General features: G+C 38.6%; 1 protein-coding gene across 1 annotated transcript in view; it reads right to left on the bottom strand.

The window, feature by feature from the left end:
- Positions 1 to 2,897: 2,897 nt before the first annotated feature.
- The window catches only part of LOC111874454 (protein ECT2), a 31,364-nt gene continuing 13,127 nt past the window's right edge, over positions 2,898 to 21,134 (bottom strand). Inside the window, exons 9-18 of the mRNA XM_023869972.2 lie at positions 19,665 to 19,783; positions 17,726 to 17,914; positions 16,297 to 16,504; positions 13,437 to 13,597; positions 12,133 to 12,252; positions 11,583 to 11,742; positions 8,616 to 8,770; positions 7,398 to 7,483; positions 6,158 to 6,329; positions 2,898 to 5,076 (exon numbers count right to left, since the gene is read on the bottom strand). Coding sequence (XP_023725740.1) covers positions 4,960 to 5,076; positions 6,158 to 6,329; positions 7,398 to 7,483; positions 8,616 to 8,770; positions 11,583 to 11,742; positions 12,133 to 12,252; positions 13,437 to 13,597; positions 16,297 to 16,504; positions 17,726 to 17,914; positions 19,665 to 19,783 — 1,487 coding nt within the window. The 3' untranslated portion in view covers positions 2,898 to 4,959. The remainder of the gene's footprint in view (positions 5,077 to 6,157; positions 6,330 to 7,397; positions 7,484 to 8,615; positions 8,771 to 11,582; positions 11,743 to 12,132; positions 12,253 to 13,436; positions 13,598 to 16,296; positions 16,505 to 17,725; positions 17,915 to 19,664; positions 19,784 to 21,134) is intronic.

The raw sequence follows: 21,134 nt of genomic DNA, 5'->3' as shown, positions 1-21,134 counted from the left end.
AAGTAATTAGTAAGTGCAGGAATAAGTCTGAGAACCACAGACTGCACTTTATATGATGTATGGACATGCACCTGAATCTTACGAGTACATGAAATTCCTTTTCTTTGTCCGTAAAACAAAGAGCTTTTTTAAACCCATTTCAGTGGTATTTCTAAATATGCTTATTGTCTAGGTATGTGCCTGCAGCTGCAAACAGAAATATGTTTAACATTAATTCCATTCTTCAGTTGTCACCAAGTGGATATGGGTGTTGTTGATGTTTCGAAGGTAAACACTGCCCCAAACTCAGTTTAGCCCTGAGACAAAGGCATCACGTACCTCTACACTGTTGGCAACATCAGCCACATCCACTTAGTGTTACAACCCAAGAACGGCATTAACATCAATAATTAACCACCCTGAAAGTCTAAAATCTGTAAAAATAAATAAATAAATAAAATTTTTTTTTCTGTTTCTTGTGCTCTTCACACAATCCACAAATAAATTCCTTGGTGACATTTTGTGAAGGTTCAAATTCTAGAACAAAATTCAAAGTATATTGCACAAAATAAAGTATATTTTTCTTACTAAAATATGTAAGTCCATAAAGACAATACCTGAAATGTTACTGTCAGCATCTGAGAAAATATTTACCTAGAAGGACTGAAGGATTTGTCAGGGGTTAAGTATAGCAAGTTCAGCCAAGTTTGCCATTCTTTCTGCAAATAGACTTTAAAAAAAATCTACTCAGTTACAATTCATACTTCAGAGCCAGAACTTTCACTATGAAAATCAGAATTTAAAGGGGGGGGGAACTGACGTTACTGTCCAATGGAAATACAGAACTAAGAAGATTAACGCATCTCACTTGTTCACAAGGGACCAGTCTAAATCTCAGGCAGGGCACCAGTTATCCTGACTGAAGTCTTCATCATTTTCCTCAGTTTTCTGAAGCAACCAGCACCTTCAAGTAAGGTGTAATGCCTTCTCTTCCAATTCACAATACATAATTATTCCATATATAAATCATACATAACCTCTAAAGTTGATGAGACAATAGCCAATGTTTCAATTATCAACTAATAAAACCTTTTTTGTTGAAGGCCAACTTGAAGAAATTTTCAATGCCTTATGCATAATCTATGCAATTGGTTACAGAACTTAAAAAATACTGACTCTGGCATAACAAAGAAGAGAATGGAAACATTCTGATGCCCACTGCATTGCACGGTAATGGTAGATGGTTACCAACATCCTGGAGGAACCAACTTCCTCAAACGATATTTTCAACCAATACAAACATAATCTCCAAATGTGGACCCTAACAAAGAGAAACAAAAGCAAAATCCAAACAAGAGATACAATATTTCTGAAAAGTACTGAGGGGAAAAAAGAAGAAGGGATAGGTTGAGAAATGTAATTGAACAATTTAACAAGCTGCAATTCAAAATCTGTTGATACAGTTAGAAGAGAATTTATTACAATGCTTTGAAAATGTAGAAAACAATGGATAGGACAAGGATACTGAGTAGGGGACAAGGGAAAAAGAGGAATGGAACAACCCAGAACAATGTTTGAACCTGATACAGAAAAACAACTTTTATGAAGGAGAGAGGACAGAACTGGCATGAAAACAAACATGGATTATTGTAGGAAGATAAAGGAGAGTGGAGACTCCAATCATTGACTTCTATAAATGGAAATACTGGAAGGAGATACTGCCTATCTATCTGAAGATGGAAGCAGCAGGTCCCTAAGGAATGTTGGTATCTACCTACCAAACTGGGCAGTGTTACAATCAGTTACGACCAGAACACAGATCTGCACTCCTGTCAAAACTTCAACTTTCATAAAAATGGAAATAATTACCAAATTTTGGAACATACATAATTTTCTCTGCAATTCTGTGCACCTGAACAGTTTCCAAGTTCATAGAACATACTGATCTGTTACTGCAGATGTGATCCCACTCTGCAGAGCAAAGTGCCATAAAGATTACACTTATAAATTATTTTCTTTGTATTTTGTTCAATATTTATCTAACTGAAAAAGTTTCAAATTAAAGCTACAGAACTTAATGAGATCTATATTTCATGTAATACACTAATTTTTGTATAATATTATTTTTAAGAAAAATGATATACAGTGGTGTGATCTGAGCTTGAGTATTCCCTCAGTATGAAACAAAATTAAATTTTCCAGACAATTTTAACATAGGCCCCTAACATAAATTTACAAAAATCCATCTGACAGTTTCTGAGATGAGAAAAGCATAAATACGCCCCTAGGAAATATGAATTCAATTTATGGGCTCTGTGCAAGAAAAAGGGAGGGGGGTCCACATGCTGGCTCAAGTAACACATCTCGCCTGTAGATCACAAAGAATGTTTAAAATTTGTCATTTTTTTTAAATGGATCAATGAAGGTCAAAATGAAATCACACTGATTCTACAAATGATGCCATTTGGCACACCTAGTGTGCAGGGAACTAGCACAATTGCAGAATCTGGGGACAAGAAAATCCTGTGCACAGCATATCCACAATGGCACTAAGGTAAACATTTGGTGTGGCAGTCATTCAGTCATTCTTCTCAAAGAAAACAAAAGAACAATGTAATTTGTTTCCTTGATAGAAAAGAAACACATTTTCCTTTTCAGGCAAAATGGTACACCAGGCATAACAAATACTGAGAATGTTCAGTTTTCTCCTGGTCTCTGGATATGGACAGGGCGACTAATTTTAAGGCCACTTTCTCCCTTTGCAACTATGACTCTGAAATGCATGATCACACAAAAGATCTGCATGANCTGCGTTACCGTGTCTCACGGTGTTGTCGCTTGCAGATTTACCTATACTTTTTCTTCAACCCTGAAGATGGGGGCGATACGTTCCTCCGAAACGTCGGTTAACACCACATATACACGGCGCCAAAGCCCAGAAGACTGCTTTCTTCATAGTCACCGCCGTGAAAGCCTCAAATCTTATATATCAAATTCTACCTACTACTACTAAAATCTTGAAGATTACAGCATTCTGGGATATAAAGACAAACCTGTTGTCTCTATCTTCAGGGTCTTCTCCAGACTACATGGAGCCTCACAACAGAAGACTGTAATTTTAATATTCACTGCCATGAAAACCTCATATCTCAAAACGTATTTTTATATCTGCTATGCTTTGTGTAATCTATGACAAAAAAATATTTGCTCTAAAAACAATGGACACATGCCCTGGACACTCTATATAACCAAATTAAGTGTCACATATTGTTCACATGAAAACTATTTCTCAAAACAATATGGCCAAACTATATATAAATGAAAATGCTGTATAACAACTTACTAAAAATCAAAACTATAGAGCATTATCAAATTGCCAATCAGAAAAAGAGATTCTGTATTTTCAATATGGCCTATGGAAATTCTGCATTCCTTCCTGTATGAAATGCAGGTTCCTTCCTCTCTCACCTTGGCCCTCATGGATCTGCGGTTTGAAATAACCAGTCTGTTTCTCCGATTAGCAAGTGAATAAAAATGTATAAAGAGACAGCAGATAAACCAAAAATTGTTACTCAGGTCTACTGATTTCACTGCAAACACCTTAACACCTGTTTACAGAGGACATGCTCTGGTGGCGAGCAACATTCCTCATTTCGGTGAACCTAGAATAGGGGAAATGGAAGATACAGCTCGACATGAGCATTAACTCATAACTAACTTTCCTCAACAAAGATTCCCACTAAAACCAAAAGTCTCCAATAAAAGGATGGTTCCATGGTGGGGGAATTATATTTCCTTAACACAGAACCCTCTTCTGGGATGTGATTCTGTAACATCTCACAGAAGTTCAATTAAATTTTGGAGGAATGTTTTGCCTCCATCTTCAGGGTAAAAGAATAAGCAAAGTAAGTAATCTACAAGTAAATCTGCTAGTTTCTTGCTAGCTTGCTTACTTGACTCTGGAGATGCACACAGTATGTTTCCCTGAAACACTGGTGAGCCTCTAGCAGACTACTTGGCATAAGAAGACTGTACTCATCCTAGTCACTGACATGAGAACCTCAAATCCAGCAAACACCACCTTCTTTGTCTGGGAGTAGCATATAGAGCCAGATTTTAATTTACAGTAATAGCATTTGTGCTGAACACATGTGATGTCAGGTATGCTGGAACCCAAGGGGTCAGCAAAGGTAAATCTGTACCCCAGACAGAAAACCTGAAATACATTTAGTCCACCATGCTAACACTCAGAACATAACATCACAAGTTTCCTCCATAATCTTATGTTCATAATTACAAAATTTTGACCTTTTATGGGAGACTACACTGCAGTAAGCACTGAGTTTTCCTAAAAGACTAAAATCATAATGATATTCATGTTCACAGATCCTATCCCAGTCAAACAGCATATAAGCTATATGATAAATAATAAGAAACCATAATATGTACTTAATACAGTATGTGATTAATCACAACTGGATATGATTCAGCATGTGTGTAGGTCACAGCAGGTCTAGCAACACACTGCTGACAACATAAATGCCATTACAACCAAATTAAAACCTGGCCACCAGTGCCACAATAGCAGACTTAAATCCCGATTTTCCTGTATGATAAAGGTTAACAAGACACACATATGATTCCAGTATATACAGCTTGTTTTAGTAATAAACCAATTAAATAAATACTTCTTAAGTGGATGAGCCTTAAGAGCATACTCACATGTAACAACAGTCCATCTTGGTCCCTTAAAAATATTACCATAATTTCAGCTTATACATTTTTATTCACTCTGCTTAATTTCCAATCTTCTTTCTTTTTTTTCTTTTGTACAAATTCATGTTTTGATTGCCGACAACCACGCACACATTTCTGTACTGGCCATACGTACATACACCTTTATAACCTGGCTTTTCCGCACCAAAAGTGTTGCAGAAACTAATGAACCACTCCTTAAATAATGTGCTTGTACCATCAAGGTTATAACCTGTGAAGAGCAGCCATGTTGAGCGACGAACATTTGTTTTTTCGTGTTGGTTGGACAGACATTGGAGCAACATACGACGGTTCTTCTGTAATTGGAGAACTTTCCAGTTCCTGCAAACAACAAACAAGAAATTAAAGACATGAATAAGTTGATGAAAAGGGGTCTAAAACATGTTGAAAGCTGCAAAGCTTTGTGTCATACCAGTATCACAGTACTGAATGATGCTGCATCAACTGCAGAGGTTATGTAATACACAAAATTACTGGATGATATTGTATGGGGAATTTGAACTGACAGCTAAATCCCATAAAAGTCAAAGCAGTTCTAGTCTAGCAGTCTGCTTTGACAGTCTTTGGTAAGCGGTAAGATTATATAAGAATCTGTACCTACAACTCTTCAATTCGCCATCTCAGTGTAAAATGGATAAACCTGCACTTTACAACTATGTTTCGTGGTAGCTACACTGATTTATAAATTTAACAGAAAACAGATCACACCCAGTCTTCTGTAGAGACAGTGCAGGAACTGCACTAAGCAACTGTTCTGGGCTCTGTAGAGTGTTTCATTTTACAAGACATGATAGCTTCAATGAAATGTAGAAAAGGGAGTGCTATGACAACAACTCTCTCAATGTTGATTCAACAGCAGCCATAAAAACCATCTTCTTTAGAAACACAGAAACAACAGACTACACTGGCATTCCACATCCAAAATCTACCTTTTGGGCATAAGGACTAAACAGATGAATATGTCACTAACAAACCAAGGGTCCTGTAAACAGCAGTGTACTGACAAGTAAGAATGTCCTGAAAGCAAAATAGAAACTGCAAAAAATTATGTGTAACATTATTTAATAATTGATAAACTGCTATAAAACACAACAGATGCCCATTCATATAACTCTATGATCTTAAATCTTTGTCACTAAAAGTAGGAGGGAGCGTGGCTCTATTTTGAAAGTGGCAATAAAATTGTTTCCAATGTTCCAAATTTTCAGCAGCTGCGGCTGTTGGTAATGTCAGTAAAGGCACCAAAGCAGTGCTATTTGGCCAGGAACAATTCACTTATAGAAGCCAATGGCAGAGATCCTGAGATATGGCTTGGCATGCTTTCATTACAGGATAAGCCACTGATTACTGAAATATATTACTGAGATTTAACGCTGGTAAGGAACAGAGTTACATTACTTACATTGAGATTATTGCAGCTGGCTAGTCTCATCTGTGCGAGTTGTGATGCTGGGGTGAGACTTGTTGTACTACCAAACGGACTCATCATTGTTGAAACTGCTCGTTTCAACTTGCTAGGAGTTTTATTGAAACTAAAGGCTCGCCCTACTTTCATTTTTGTCCGAGAAGCAAACCTGGAACAGATACAGCAGAAAGTTACCACTGCAAGGTCACACAACCCAACAGTTCATTTCAAAGTCACTACACACAAATTATCATTATTATGGCTCTACAGCCCTTTGTTGGGTTTGGCCGATTTTTCAGTTTCTTGATCCTATAAACAGTCTATAGGACTGCTTGGATGGGGGATCAGCCCGTCACAAGGCCTATACCTACACAGAGAACAGAATCGCAGAATAAACGCAGAACACAATACACACATCCATGCCTTGAGTGGGATCCCAGCGTTCAAACAAGTGGAAACAGTTCATGCCTTCAACCGCATGGCCACTGTGATCAGCAAGCATGAATTACATTTAACAAATTCTTGTGTGTACCATTTCATTTTACTCACATTGGTAAAATCATCACAAATCAGTGGTACAGAGCAACAGTTTACAAATTTTACTAATCCAGTCACAGATGTTCTGGAAATATGTCACTCTTGAAGACTTCCTTTAATGGCACCTGCCAAATAACATGCACCGTTTCATAAGAGAACAAGAGGAGAGCAATAAACTGCCATCTGCTGATGAGAAGGCAAAATATTGATACAAGCTATGTAAATGCTCACTTAAAAATGTCTCAGACAGTGCTGTACATGTCTGAACAGAGCAGATGCCAGGTTCAACTTTTATTAATGAATTATTGTGTGATCTATAATTACTAATTGAGAGCCTCCTTAGACTGAATGACCTCATACAGTTTCAACACCTAATCTTCTTTCCACTCCTGCGTGACGATGCCACTGACGAGTGAAAAAATCTAGCCATCTCCTCCTTCAACTTGAAGATGAAAATGGTCAGGTTCTTCAAAATGTCAGCAAACTAACCCACCATAACCTGGTGCTATCAATCAAGAATGGGCAGAAGATAGCTACAAACTTGCCTTGATGCCTGCACACTTCTATGTTCCCTGCAGTCACCCCATAAAAATGAAGGGGAAATGAGAAATTATCTCCATCACATCAACTTCTTCCAAAATACAAGTAAAATGTATAACACTGCTACTTCTGAACAAGGAGCCGAATGCAATTTACTCACTTGAATGCTTTACCGAGTGTGCCTAGTGTCACATCACTGGTATCAATGTCCAGTTGGTGTGACTCGAGCGAAGCAAGGAAGTTATCCTGTAACAAAAAAGGAAGATGTTACAGGCCTCATAACATTGCCACTGTTCACACTATGAAATGCATGAGCTATCTGCAAACTGATATGACACAATCTGCAAGGAGTAAGTAAACTAAATCCTATATTTGTCTCCATAAAATTTAAAATAAGTTATTTATGCCCTATTAGCCATTATGGATAAACTTGACAGATCTGTCATGGATAATGCCAACACACACATCCATAAATTGTATTTTATATTCCAAAGTTTCAGTTGAAAAATATGGGTGTGGTGCTATACACAAGTAGGGCATCCCAATCACAAAATGCAGCAAACATGTGACATGTGATGTATCAACTCTGCTGTGCACTTCCATTAATTTCTTCAACTATGCTGCAGACAGAAAGTAGTGAATTTAAGATCTGAAGCTTTCATGGCAGCTAAAGCTGACAGAATCTTCTTGGGCTGCCAGCCATGCCAGATGGTTGAAGATTACCAATGTTCCAGGGCTGACACAGCTGACAGACAAAGGTTTTATCAATTAGTGAACCTAAATTTTAAACAGCACACATGTTACCAGATGGAACATTTGTAATTCTTAACCACACACAATTTCTGCTACTGGGTCTGCATGCCATAGGAGTTTCACTGATGTGGAGTAAAGAGTAATAGGATTTCCACTGATATCATGTAGGAGTATCAGAATTTCAACTGGTCCGAGATAAGGAGTAACAGGAGTCATACTGATTTGAGGTAAGAATTATTAGGATTTGCACTCAACTGGGGTAAGGAGTAAAAGGATTTCCTATATCTGAGGCAGTAAGTAAAACAGACAGTAACACACTATTATAACAGTTTTAAGATTTTTTTTTTATTGCTAGTGGGGTGGGACTAAGTCCCTTGTAATGCGGCTACCTCTGGCCTATTGTACCAGCCCCATATGATACGTGAGGGTGATTGTGGAGCAATTGGTGGAATGAAGATTGGCAGGGGAAACTGAAGTACTCGGAGGAAACCTGCCCCGGGGCCCCTTTTTCCACCACAAATCCCACTTGACCAGACCCGGGATCGAACTACGGCTTCCGTGGTGGGAAGTCACCGACTAATCTCTTGAGCTATGGCGCAGCCAGTTTTAAGATAACAGTACTCACTGCATCAGCTTTGCAGAGTGTGTTTGCCATCTGACGACAGAGCATCCTAAGGAAGGCAAGTTTGTCTGTTTCTTCGTCTGCCAAAATAAAGGAGTACAACTTCTCTTTCAACTCCTGGTTACTTCGGCACATCAATGCAAACACGTTATGGCAATCTGTAGAAAGAAACACATAACCAACACTCTCAGAATAAAAAGAAAATTCTGAACACCCCCAATTTAAAAACCATATCCTTCATAACTCCATTGCATTGGATAACACATACAGCTACTACAAACTGCATATCCTTCTGCTGTAATAAATAAAACTTCTAGGAACACAGAGTAACCTGCTGCCACTATCTTCAATTCTGAACTGTGGTATTCTAGTTTATGAGTCCATATAGACTCACAGGTGTTCATGAACATTTGGAGAAACTTCCTGCATCCATCCTACATAAATCCTGAAGAAGGAAGCAGCAAGTTGCTCTGAAACACTGATAATAGCCTAAAAGGCTATACAGCTTCATACCTCACAAGATTATAATATATATGCTATTTATTACATTCAACAAAGCAATAATTCAGTTATGAAGTACAACATTCTCACTAAATTCACCATATCTATGAAACTAGTTCCTCTAATTAAACTGTGTTTAAACTGAACCTACACTAATGTATGTCTATGTAGCTAAGCATGTCTTTGATGCACTTCTTATTCAGAATGGTAACCAATGCTTTTCAATTTTGCTTTAGAAGAGTTCAAGTATATCAGTGAAGACTATTAATTCAGTGCGACACTCCTGATCTATGCCAATGATGTTCATATATTGGGTGCGTGCCCAGCCGCACACACACACACACATACAGACAGACAGAAAAGTGTGTACACGTGAGTATGTTTGTTCTCTATACACTTCCACACCACTGTAATTCAACAAAACTTGGAAAGACAGTAAAGGACCTCCCAGGAAATCCAAATTTGTTCACTTTCGGTATCCCTAAAAGTGTTCAAAAACTCCCAAAATGTCATGTAAGAGAGTGATTATAGATGGGGTTTGGTTTGGAGACTGGATTTATTGACCACTTTAACACATGACTCGTGACGACACTATATCGCCATCACTAATTTCCACACTTTAAAAACGACTACAGCACATGCTAAGCCTTCTAAGTCTGTTATAGCCTCCGCTTGTCATTCCCTGTTAATGGCTTATAATGGTGCAGATTCTTCTGGCTCTGGCCTCACTATGTTGCCTGCCGGCTCTCAACTGTACTGACTGTCTCTTCTTCACAGCCTCCCTTACAACTAACTTCTAAGCCTGTCTTGGTTATAATATCTTGATACAGACCACACAGAACACACCGTTTCCAACTGTTCCTCTATTGTTGCATGTGAACTTGCTGCCAAGGGAACCAGTTTCTTTTGCGGTCACTATCTAGCAATGGTTCTACATGCTACAATATTTTGCTTATTCCTTGAGAACCATTCATCCTAGTATACCGTTTTCTGTGTTTGACAGAGCTCAGAAAAATAAATAAACACCTTCTTACTCTATCTGTTCAATTTTCCCAAAATTAACAGCAATTCTTACACCGCAAGTTTCACTAATAATATAAGTACAACCCACTTCGATTATTAAACTGAACATATGGCAGAGAACTACAATGTTTATATTGTAATGGAATAGTTTTTTTTTTTTTACAATTCTATGACTTTTAGTTAGCATCATCGACATTATCAACATTATAACTTTTCAACGTATTTTTTTTTCTTGGCTCTACAGCCCCAGTGGGCCTACGCCTACATCCATCAACTTCTCCGTTCACTTCAGTTTTTCTAGATCTTACACATTCAGTAGGACTCCTTGGGCGGGTGATCAGCTCGTCGCAAGGCCTCTACCTGTACACAAACACAGAAAAACGCACACACACAAACTAAACATCCATGCCCTGAGTGGGATTTGAACCCACGATCGTGGTTTCCAAGCGCGCAAAGACAGTACATGCCTTAGACCGCTCGGCTACCGTGACCGGCTTTCAATGTATTAGACTCCATTAATTATGCATATGCATTACATCTGGTTAATGCCAAGCAGAGCAGATAATGAATATATAAAGACACATACACAAACTTGATTAGACACAAGTAAGGAGGCCAATCTACAAGTGAACACAGAGAGAAGCAAGCACGTCTTCAATGTTGGACGAAGTGCATAACATAAAAAGAGACAATAAGCCCTTCAGAAACATTCCAAACTTTATAAACCCAGAGTGGGAGTAATTAATCAAAACTGCAGCATGCAGATATCACGAGAGGACCATGCAGTTCAGAATCTTATGAACTCCTCACATTATACTTATGTATAGATTAAAACACAAAAACATAATTTTACACCTTATTTGGTATGGGTGTGAAACTTGGTTCCTCACGTTGAAGGAAGGATATACAACAAACCTGCTTAGCACAGTGTCCAAGAGAATATTTGAACCTAAGAGGCCAAATATAACATGAAACTGGACAGAAGTGTATAATGAGGATTTGTGTTGTTCATTAGATACTATGATGGTGACCAAATCAAGGACAAGATGGTCAAGGCATGTAGCATGCATGGGTGAGATAAGAAATGCACACAAAATTTCGGTCAGAAAAACCAGAAGAAAGACAACTATCATATGATCTAGGTGTAGGTGGAACGATATAAAATGAATTTTAATGAAACAGAGCATGAGGATGAACTGGATTAATCTGGCTGAGGATAGCATCCAGCAGTGGGATCTTGTGAACATGAAAATAAACATTAAGTTCCATAAAAGGCATGATTTTTCTTGCCTAGCTAAGAAACTATTTGCTTCTCAAGGAGGATTCAGCTCCATGGAATTATATAGGCAGTGTGACATTTACCATTTTTAAAACTCAAAACTGAAGAACACAAAAATTTTAAATTTCAATGTCATATGATCCACTATTTACATAACAACCACCTACCATCACTTTCCTTTATGTTGATGACTCGCTTGATATTAGACAAGGGTACGAGACGGATATGTTTATATGGCTTCCCATTACTCAGCTTCATAGAATGCAGGCTGCTTGTTGTGTTGGGACTTTTAAGAGAGTTGAAAACCTTTGAGCGTTTTTTGCACACCTACACATAAAACATGATACATCATCAAGTCATAGCAAATTTAGTAAAGAAATTTCATCCTATCAAACTGCTGAAAAAATTCATTACTACCCTCTTTCTTGCTAAAATGAATCAGGTATAAGAGGCAGTAATGTACCTCTTTACGTCATCTTCAAACTACATTTTCTTCTACACAAAATCACACAGAAGTGATAAGCTGGAACTGATCATACACCATTTAATATTTTAACTTATTTTCTTTTAACAACATTTCCCTATATTTAGACTAGGTCAGGAGTTTCGTGATGTTACTGATACCTTCCAGTAAATGCACATGGGCCAAGAGCTCTACGCTGTCTTCTTCTTGCCTTTTACATTCTGATTCATAAAAGCAAAAAGTCAAAAGTGTACCTCCATCATGTCCGAGAACAGGAAGAAGACTAGACTGTCCCCACGTCCACTCAGCCCATCACTCAATTCTATGACATCACAACGTACAATGAAACTACGATGCGAGGACACCAGTTGTGCCTGTAACAGCAGAGCATTCTACATCATAATACTTGAAGAAAGAACTTCAGATATCCATTTTGTACATAAATCAATGACTATTTCTTATAAATCTTTCAACCAGTAACTTTATAGCCACCAATATATATAAAAATGTAAATGCCGTTTCCTGTTTCCTACTGTGGGCATAACAGACACTTTCAGAAATTATGAAATTTACTCCATGTTTCTGCCATAAGATAAGTACAGCTGTCAAAGCAATGTGAAAATATTATAAAAGTTTTTAGCTGCATTTCAAATCCTGATTCCCAGCATTACATCAGTAAACTTATTTCTTAATGTGTGTGTCATTCCGTTTCTAAACTCTTAAGATACCATATACTGTCATATAAGAAATGGATGATTCCATATTAAATCATCACAGGCCCAACCTAAATCACCCCCTCCTGCCATCACATTTTCATCAGACTTCACGAGGTACAGCCTTTCACAGAGGTAAGTTAGCATATTTAAGACCTTAGGTGCAATTGGTTTTGATTTACTGATATCTGATGTTCTGCAAAAATATGTTTCATCATCAGAATCATTACATTTCTGTAACTCTTTCCTTGACTGAGGTAAGGAGCTCAGACTGCTTTCTTAATCAAATATCTGTAAATCCTGTATACATAGGTTTTATTACAGCCAGGTATGCCTTTTATGAACCTATCTGGTCTCTACTCACCTGATGCAGAGAAGAATCCATTTCTGAGAAGGGAGCATATTAAAAGAAAATACAAATTACTCTCCAAACCTGATAAAATGAGTTTAAATCCATTTTATAGACTGAAAGTTTCCTTTCATGTGAAGATTTTGGTAAGAAAACATAAGCTTCACTGGCATCACATTCCAAATTTGATTTTTCATCACTTTCTTTCAGAGCGCATATATGCACGCAAGGTACTTTTGAATTCATGATCTCTGTTTCATTGCGAAAGTTGTGCAGATAAAAAATCCCCAAACAAAAACATCTTTTCGGTGTTTCAATTTCTGTAATCCAATGCAGTATAGGCATGAAATGACCTTCTACACCTTCCACTGACAAAGGGCGTGTTCCATAGTTACAAAAGGTTGATACACACACCACATGTACAGAGGTTAAGACAACCTGATCCCTCTGGTGTTGTTACAAAACACAATCCACATGCAGTCAATAGGAGACTCACAGGGCAGTTGTCTATGTCATTGAAAATGTCGAACATAACAAGCTGGCCCTCGGTCTTGCGCTTGTCCTCGTTTATGTGCATCATTACTTCCCGTATGCTGCTCAGAGCCTGCTCCAGTGCACTGTAGTCCTGGTTACTCTTGTTGGTGTGCTTCAGAATGTCTGCAATTCAGATCCAAGAGCTTACATAATCTAGACATACATCAGGCATAATACAAGAGTGAAGTGAAGTGTCTTGGGCAGTGTGACAGTGTCGCTAATTTATAGTTCCAGTAAAGTTACCTTATTCTACAAAACAGATTCTTTGGCACATCAAATATTAGATAAACAATATAGAAAATGTACACACAGAGTAACACTTAAGGCATTTCTGCTAACTTCTGATTATCTTGAAAACTATGGCAAAAGCGTATGGGATATAAAAGTGTTTTACATTTCTCCACAATTTTTCTACTAGAACACTTCCATTCTGATGAATTATTCTCAAGAAAAGTGCTCAAATACGCGGAGTCTTCATGTAGTGTCTCTTACTGGTGCCTGATTTTAACCAAAACTAATATGTTGATAGATTTTGGTGAAACTTCACAACAGCAAATTCCATGAAAATAATTCTGGCAGTTCCTGAATTGTTATATACAGATTGAAACATACAGTGAAGCTAACAAACGCACTTCTCCAACTTTTCACTGTGAACAAGACAAGAACAGAACAATTTCTCTTAGCAGGTTAATTAATGACAATTTCAGTACCATGGAAGAACCTGATAGCACAAGATGAGACAGAAAGGTGGGAACACCAGCCACTCAGAACAGTTTTGCTCCCACCATTAAAAAAAACTTTGGATAATGGTGATGCACCAGGATGGACTAGAATCTCATAAAGGAGTCACTCGGGATAAGCGCACATGAGGGAGTGCTGGCATCAGTTGGAGAATGGTCACTGCAGAATGCTTGAGCCACGAACAGAAACCTCAGAAAAGTAGGAATGATGATATACTGATAGGCTACATGGGATGAACAGCCTTAAGTAGAGAGCGATGTGACAAAATAATCCACTGCTAGACAACGAATTGTCAAAATACATTTCACGGCAATGATCGTGCTTGGAGGAATCAAAGTGTTGCCGTGAATTAACACGAGATTCTGAGACAATGGATCCATAAAAAACAGTAACAGAACCCTTTGTAACCAGTCATTACCTACCGACGTAAATTTCAAAAGTTAACATTTGTTGCTTAGTACCAATTTCATACTAAATGTAACTTATGCCCAGTCTTGCATTATTCTAAGAAATCGTAATGAGCAATATGCAGATAAGAAGCTACTGGAAGGTTCTTTAATAGTCAGTATGGTATGTTGACGATTACTCATCCCACTGCCGTTCTGATAAAAGAAGCTTCCATAACATTCTGAATATAAGAACAAGAGAGAAAGCTTCAAGAATGATCTGGAAACAGAGAGTTCTGGATGTTATGTCATCTCTCAGTATTTAAATGGGTTGATCCCAGGTGACACTTATTAAACAATCAGTCGTGTAATCAGTGAGTGGACATGAGTATTCAGTAAGATACCAGGCTGGGAGACTGACATACATCTTCTATTGTGCTGTGACGTGATGCTGTAAATCTCGATGTGCGTACAAAAGTGCAACTAAATTTACAAGTAATCGCTAATTGTAACTGTGTAGTGCTGTGAATAAAGAGTACATTATTAATATTGAGAGGTGATCCAAGGACTTCTTCACCAAGAAACCCTCTTTGTCGAAGCAAGGCCCGTTAAGCCCTGGGGAGAGAATCTCATTTCTCAATCCGAAACATTATCGTCTCGCTATCTTAAGCACTTCAATGTGGTTTTCAGACCATGTAACGGCACCCAACTTCATAATCAACAAAACCCCAATAAAAGAACTCTCACAAGTGACTCCTCTTAACACAGGATAATAAAAGGACTCTCACACTTTCGAGTTAGTGACTTCTATTCAGGTGGTGTGGAAGTTTTAAAAGGCAGTGCATTCATGAATTTGAGAGAATGAGAGTAATAGAGATGAGTCCGAGATTCAGATAGCAGTGAGAGATTCTTCAGAGAGATTCATCAGACAGACATCGGTAAGAAAGAGTTCAATGTGTGTGAACTGTCACAGGTGACCATAATTCCATAGAAGTGCCAATAAACCCAATCATCAAATCCAGAACCCACTGTTATTTGTCATGCAAACCCTGCATATGTGATATTTTGGTAGGGAGACAAAGGATTTCAAAGGAAGTAGTCATGGCCCAAGTGAGATTCCATCTTGGCATTTGCCTGGAGGGTCTGAGAAAAACCACCAAACTATCAGTCAGGATGGCTGGGGTCCAGCCCGACATTTGAACCAAGCACCTCCCAAACACATATCTACAGTGTTAGCATTGGACTAATCTGTCTGATGAACCATTAAATTGAGTATCAATTGCATACAAATGTTCAATATTACTGCTAATACCTTCTCCCTATCACATACTGTATCATTACAATCACCAAAAAGGATCAAGTCATGCATTCCACCTTCATCTTCAGGGTTGAGACACCAGTTTCTTGATACAAAGCTTTGTTTGCCACCTGCTTCTTGCTGACTACATGCTTAACCCCTGAAGATGGAGGCATTACATTCCTCCAAAACACAGGTGAAATTCTAATGGGCTACACATCCCAGAAGACAGCAACTCCTCAGGAGCATCACTCTGTGTGTGTTGCTTTGAAAAATAATTGCTGAAAACTACATGTCTTTGCACATTCACTTGTCAATTACACTGTTGATATTAATGGTGAACTCTCCACCACCAAATCTTTCCTTTTTAATCATCTGGCCCTCCAAATAACACTTACCACTCAATAAGAGACTGATACTGGGAAGGCGCTGAACAGGGCGAATCAGAAGCTCCTGCAGGCTCTGTCGCCCACATTCTGGTTTTGTTTGACAGATCTTCAGAAAAGCGTGGAACCGCGGCTTTGTCTGGTCACACTTCACTAGCATCTCTTTGGTATTCTCAAAGAAATTAACAAATGGTGGATAGGCCTTTACCAAATCAGGTGCCTGCAACAGCACCACAAATCTACATAATCACCTTCAGTTTCAAGCAGAAATAAGGAGTGATGTCCGATACAGATATTCATTTATAAACAACATGCTTGTGGGTAATGTATATCATTTCCATCGTGACCCTAATCACATACCATCTGACAAAAATGTCAGAGGGTAAACTACATATATATAAGATATGGGGATATCAGATTTGAGGTTTTCATGACAGTGAAGTTTCATGTTGTAATCTTCTGGGTTATAACAATGTGATACAGCCTGCAAGACTGCCAAACTACAAAACAGTGTCACAAGAAAAGAAGGCCACAATCTGAATATATTGTAAGATATTTGTTAAATTCCAAAGCACAGGTCTTAATAAGACATATCTGAAGTTGGCTTTACCTAGCATTTATACATCAATTAACGAAGGAGGGGATAGTTATTAACATCTGTAATGGATGTGATAGGTTTCCTATGCATATCACTGGATTTTTTTTCCATTGACCGAATCCTTCCGCCTGCACCATGGCCCTGGGGTTGACTCAGCCTCTAACAAAAATGAGTACCAGGAATTACTTTAATAATTATCCTGCGGAGTAAAGCGCGGCCAGCGTGTAAGGCTGACCTTACCGCCATCTTTGAGCCGATTGTCTTGATAATGTGGGACCCTCAATGTTGTAACAACCCTATGGGCCTTCACGGCCTGTTACAGGAATAGCTTTACTTTTTTACTTTATCAGTGGGTAGCAGCAGAGTCCAGTTTCCTAACAGTCTAGGTAGCAGACGTTCATGTGCATGTTCAAAGGCTGGTTTTAGTAGTCAAAATGGCAACTGTTCTTGGGGAGTGTAATACCGAAGAACAGCATTCTGTTGTGCGTCTTTATAGGCAAATGGACTCAATACAACGGATATTCATAAAGTAATGTTCCCTGTTTATGGTGGGAAGTATTGGCTGTGTAAAGTGGGTCCAGAAACATGCAAACATTTTGCTGATGATGAAGAGGTTGAAACAGAGGTGCAGAAGTGGCGGAGACAACAGACAAAAGACTTTTATGCTGCAAGTTCTGGCACTGTGGTAAAGAGATGGGACAAGAGTATCAGTGTTGCTGGAGGACATGTCAAGAAACAAATGTTTCTTTCAGGTTCAAATATCATATATTTTATATCTATTTGTGGCCTATTTAATGATGCTACCTTGTGTGTATGCTAACATTCTGTCACACAGTAACTTACATATTTAAGGAACACCTGCCCAATGCTAAAGTCTTCCTTCCAGTGAGAAGCAGCCCAACAGAGCTCCTCCAACATCTGCTTATGGACTTCAAAGATGGGAGGAAGGTTTCCAAAGATAATCTTCAGTTCTGTGTTGTTTAGCAACTGGCCTTCTGATTCACTCAAGTCCTCCAATGGCGTTTTGAACATCTGTGAATCAAACAAATAAACTAAAATGACTCCCTAAATTAAAACAACCTGAGATACTAACACTTCTGAGCCCTATGAATACCCAGTCCACACACACGCACACAAACGAGACTCAACCGCATGTACTAAGATGTATACAGACACACATCATCAACAAACAAATAGGCAACATTAACAGAAGCACCACAATAATGACCTTTTAATATTTAACTTTTCAGTTTTAAAATATTGTGGCATATTGGCTCTATGCAGGAACTGCTGAGCCACAGAGGCCTCGGGGCATGCGCACAATGTGAGAGTTGCGGATTATATTAGTGCGCTGCTAGGTGACAACTCTGTGAACGCTTGGATTGTGCAACAGGAAGCGCGAGTGATGTCACATACCCCACTCATCCTGTAAGTATGCAACACTCAGTAAACACCCCTTCCTGTTAGGCTGTGATGTCATGCAACACGTGAGTCCGTGCAAAGGCTATTGCTAGGCAATCAGTAAACATGACATCCTGCAACAGTGGTAACTATCATGTAACTGTTTTCTGTGTTGTTAGTGCAGAAGCTACATAATGAGGAGTGTTGAACCAGAGAGTTACTAGTATTGAGTATGAGTTACAAGCACAATAGATTATTGGATTTATGTTAACAAAGACTACTACTACTACTACTACTACTACTACTACTGCAGGTCGTGGTGGAAGGACTGAGAAGGCCCACCACTTATACATTCTTTCATTCATCAGTTATGAGTATTAGAGTGTCCGTCGAAGACAGTGGAAGATGCAAGACAAAATCTTTGGTTAAAGCAGTATTTGTGAAATTGTGAATTGTGATAGTGATGAAACGTCTAGAGGACATTGTAAGTGACAATAATTGGGACACTGTAAATTGTGTAAGAGCGAGTGTGGAATAAATTCACCAAATCAAAAATGGCATGAAGTTATTTGTCGTGTGACATACCCAACACGTGACAATTTGGTGTCAGAAGTTATTTGTTGTGTCACATAGGAAACACGTGACAATATTGAGAACAATAAAAATCATTAGTTTGTGCAAGTAGTAAAGAAATAATTTTATATATAGAGTATGATTGGGGCACGTGGTAGCGTAGTTGGTTGAGGCACTATGCTACAAGTCGGAAGGTCGTGGGTTCAAGTCCCGATGAGGTCATTGGATTTTTTTTTCAATTGACCTAATCCTTCCGGCCACACTATGGGCCTGGCATTGACTCAGCCTCTAACAGAAATGAGTACCAGAAATTAATTAAATAATTTTCTTCGGGAGTAAAGTGCAGCCGGTGCATAAGGCTGACAATCTTACCACCATCTTTGAGCCGACTGTCTAGATAATGTGGGACCCTAAACGTCTCACAACTCTATGGGCCTTCACAGCCTGTTACAGGGATAGCTTTATTTTTTTACTTTACTTTATAAAGTATGATCAATGTGCCTGCCAACAGTGTAACAGTTTATGTGCAACAACATACGGACCTGACGATGGTCCTTGTGAGATGGAAACATGTTGCGTAGTAATGGAAGGACATGAAATAGGAGTGGTTAAACCAGGAACTGCACAGAAATCTGCACTCAAGGCTGTGTTTGCATATACTCGTACTGTATATCAAATGACAAAGTAGTGTAGCAGGATACTAAAATACAATACTGTTGCAGCAGCTTCATCAAGGACACAATGTATAAGAAACAAGATACAATTTTAATAGGGACACTTCACACAACAAGTTAGTCTTGATACTCACTGACATGATAGTACAAAGAATGCCCACATAGTTGGACTCTGTCTGAACCAGTTCCATGAACACTTGCTGCCTGGGACTTTGGATTTTCCTTGGTGTGTCATTTGCCACTGATTCTGATTCTGCATTAAACAAAAATTATTCTCTTCAATCAAAAACCCTGAGAAACATGCCATGTCAGTACATACTACCCCCAATATGACACAGCATCAATAATTTAATAAGTACACCAAATATTTATTCCTTACTCTTTATTTATTTAACTTGGCCACAGAAGATTTCAGTCTCAGCTAGACATAATGAAACATATTTTCTTTCACTTGTAGTTAAACACTGAAGCAGCTTTCGAGAAGAAACTGATGACCACATACATGACAAGGATCTCTGTCATGCTTGGGCATCTCAAGAAACAAGGATGATCTTATACCTAGAAAACCATGAACTGGAGGCCATCTTCTTCATCAATGGTATACAAAAGGTAAAGTTTTTCAGACAGACAATGCAACTGTTTCATACTGTTCTCCAAGTAATTTTAACATCCAAGAAGCACTGAGAATTAACTCTAACAGATGTAATCAATGTAAAAGTGCACAGTGCCAGCAGCAGTCAGAAACATATCAAGGCTGAAGCTTTAACACATGTACACAATATATTTACATAATAATATGGATGCACTGAAACAAAACACTTCATACAGTCACATACAGAAAAGGATGTGTTGCAACTACAACATGAGCTTCAAATTAATGGTTGTGAAGTGAATGGAACAAGCCAAAAATTGGGCTATGGCATAAGAGGTCAATATTACCCAAGCAAATTACCAGTGACACGGCAAATCAAAAGAATTACAGTGTGCCAACTACACAAACAAATTCAGAAAACATTTTCAAGGTCCAAACAAGTATAATACAAAACATGGGATAACAAGTACTTCAATGTGTGCCTGAAAATGTAAAGCTGGGATATCTATTTGAAGGGAGATGATTTATATCACAGCCTTAATTTAATGGTCCTGAAAGATGTAAATAACTGATGTTATTATAGGAATTCCTGCTGTACTGATTGCACACATTTTTGTAAGGTAAGAAGAATTAACAGATGACCCATGCAAAGACGGAAACGTGAAAATGAAGAAGATATTGTGACATGTCGACCCCTACCTCCCCAGCGGTACGTGGCGGTAACGTAACGCTCGCGTTACTACGGTAATAGGTGAGTTCCCGCCCCGCCACTCCCCTCCGCGGTGACGTCACCGAGGGATATCGCGGTCGCTAGGCAACGCGAGTCAACAGCGGCGACGTTACGATAGTAACAGCGGTTACCTCCGCTAGCGTTACATAGCAACACAGCGCCAGGCAAAAAGGGTGCCTATTACGTGGCCGTTTTCCCGTACTGTCCGATCGAGGCTACATACGGAGCAGCGAAGGCTATTCACAGTCAGTTCTAGTGTGGCTACCGCAGAGTTGTACTGAG

This window comes from Cryptotermes secundus, unplaced genomic scaffold (genome assembly GCF_002891405.2).
Source record: "Cryptotermes secundus unplaced genomic scaffold, Csec_1.0 scaffold382, whole genome shotgun sequence".
Lineage (NCBI taxonomy): Eukaryota > Metazoa > Arthropoda > Insecta > Blattodea > Kalotermitidae > Cryptotermes > Cryptotermes secundus.
Note: the sequence above shows the minus strand (reverse complement) of the source record. Positions and strands in the feature narration are given on the sequence as shown.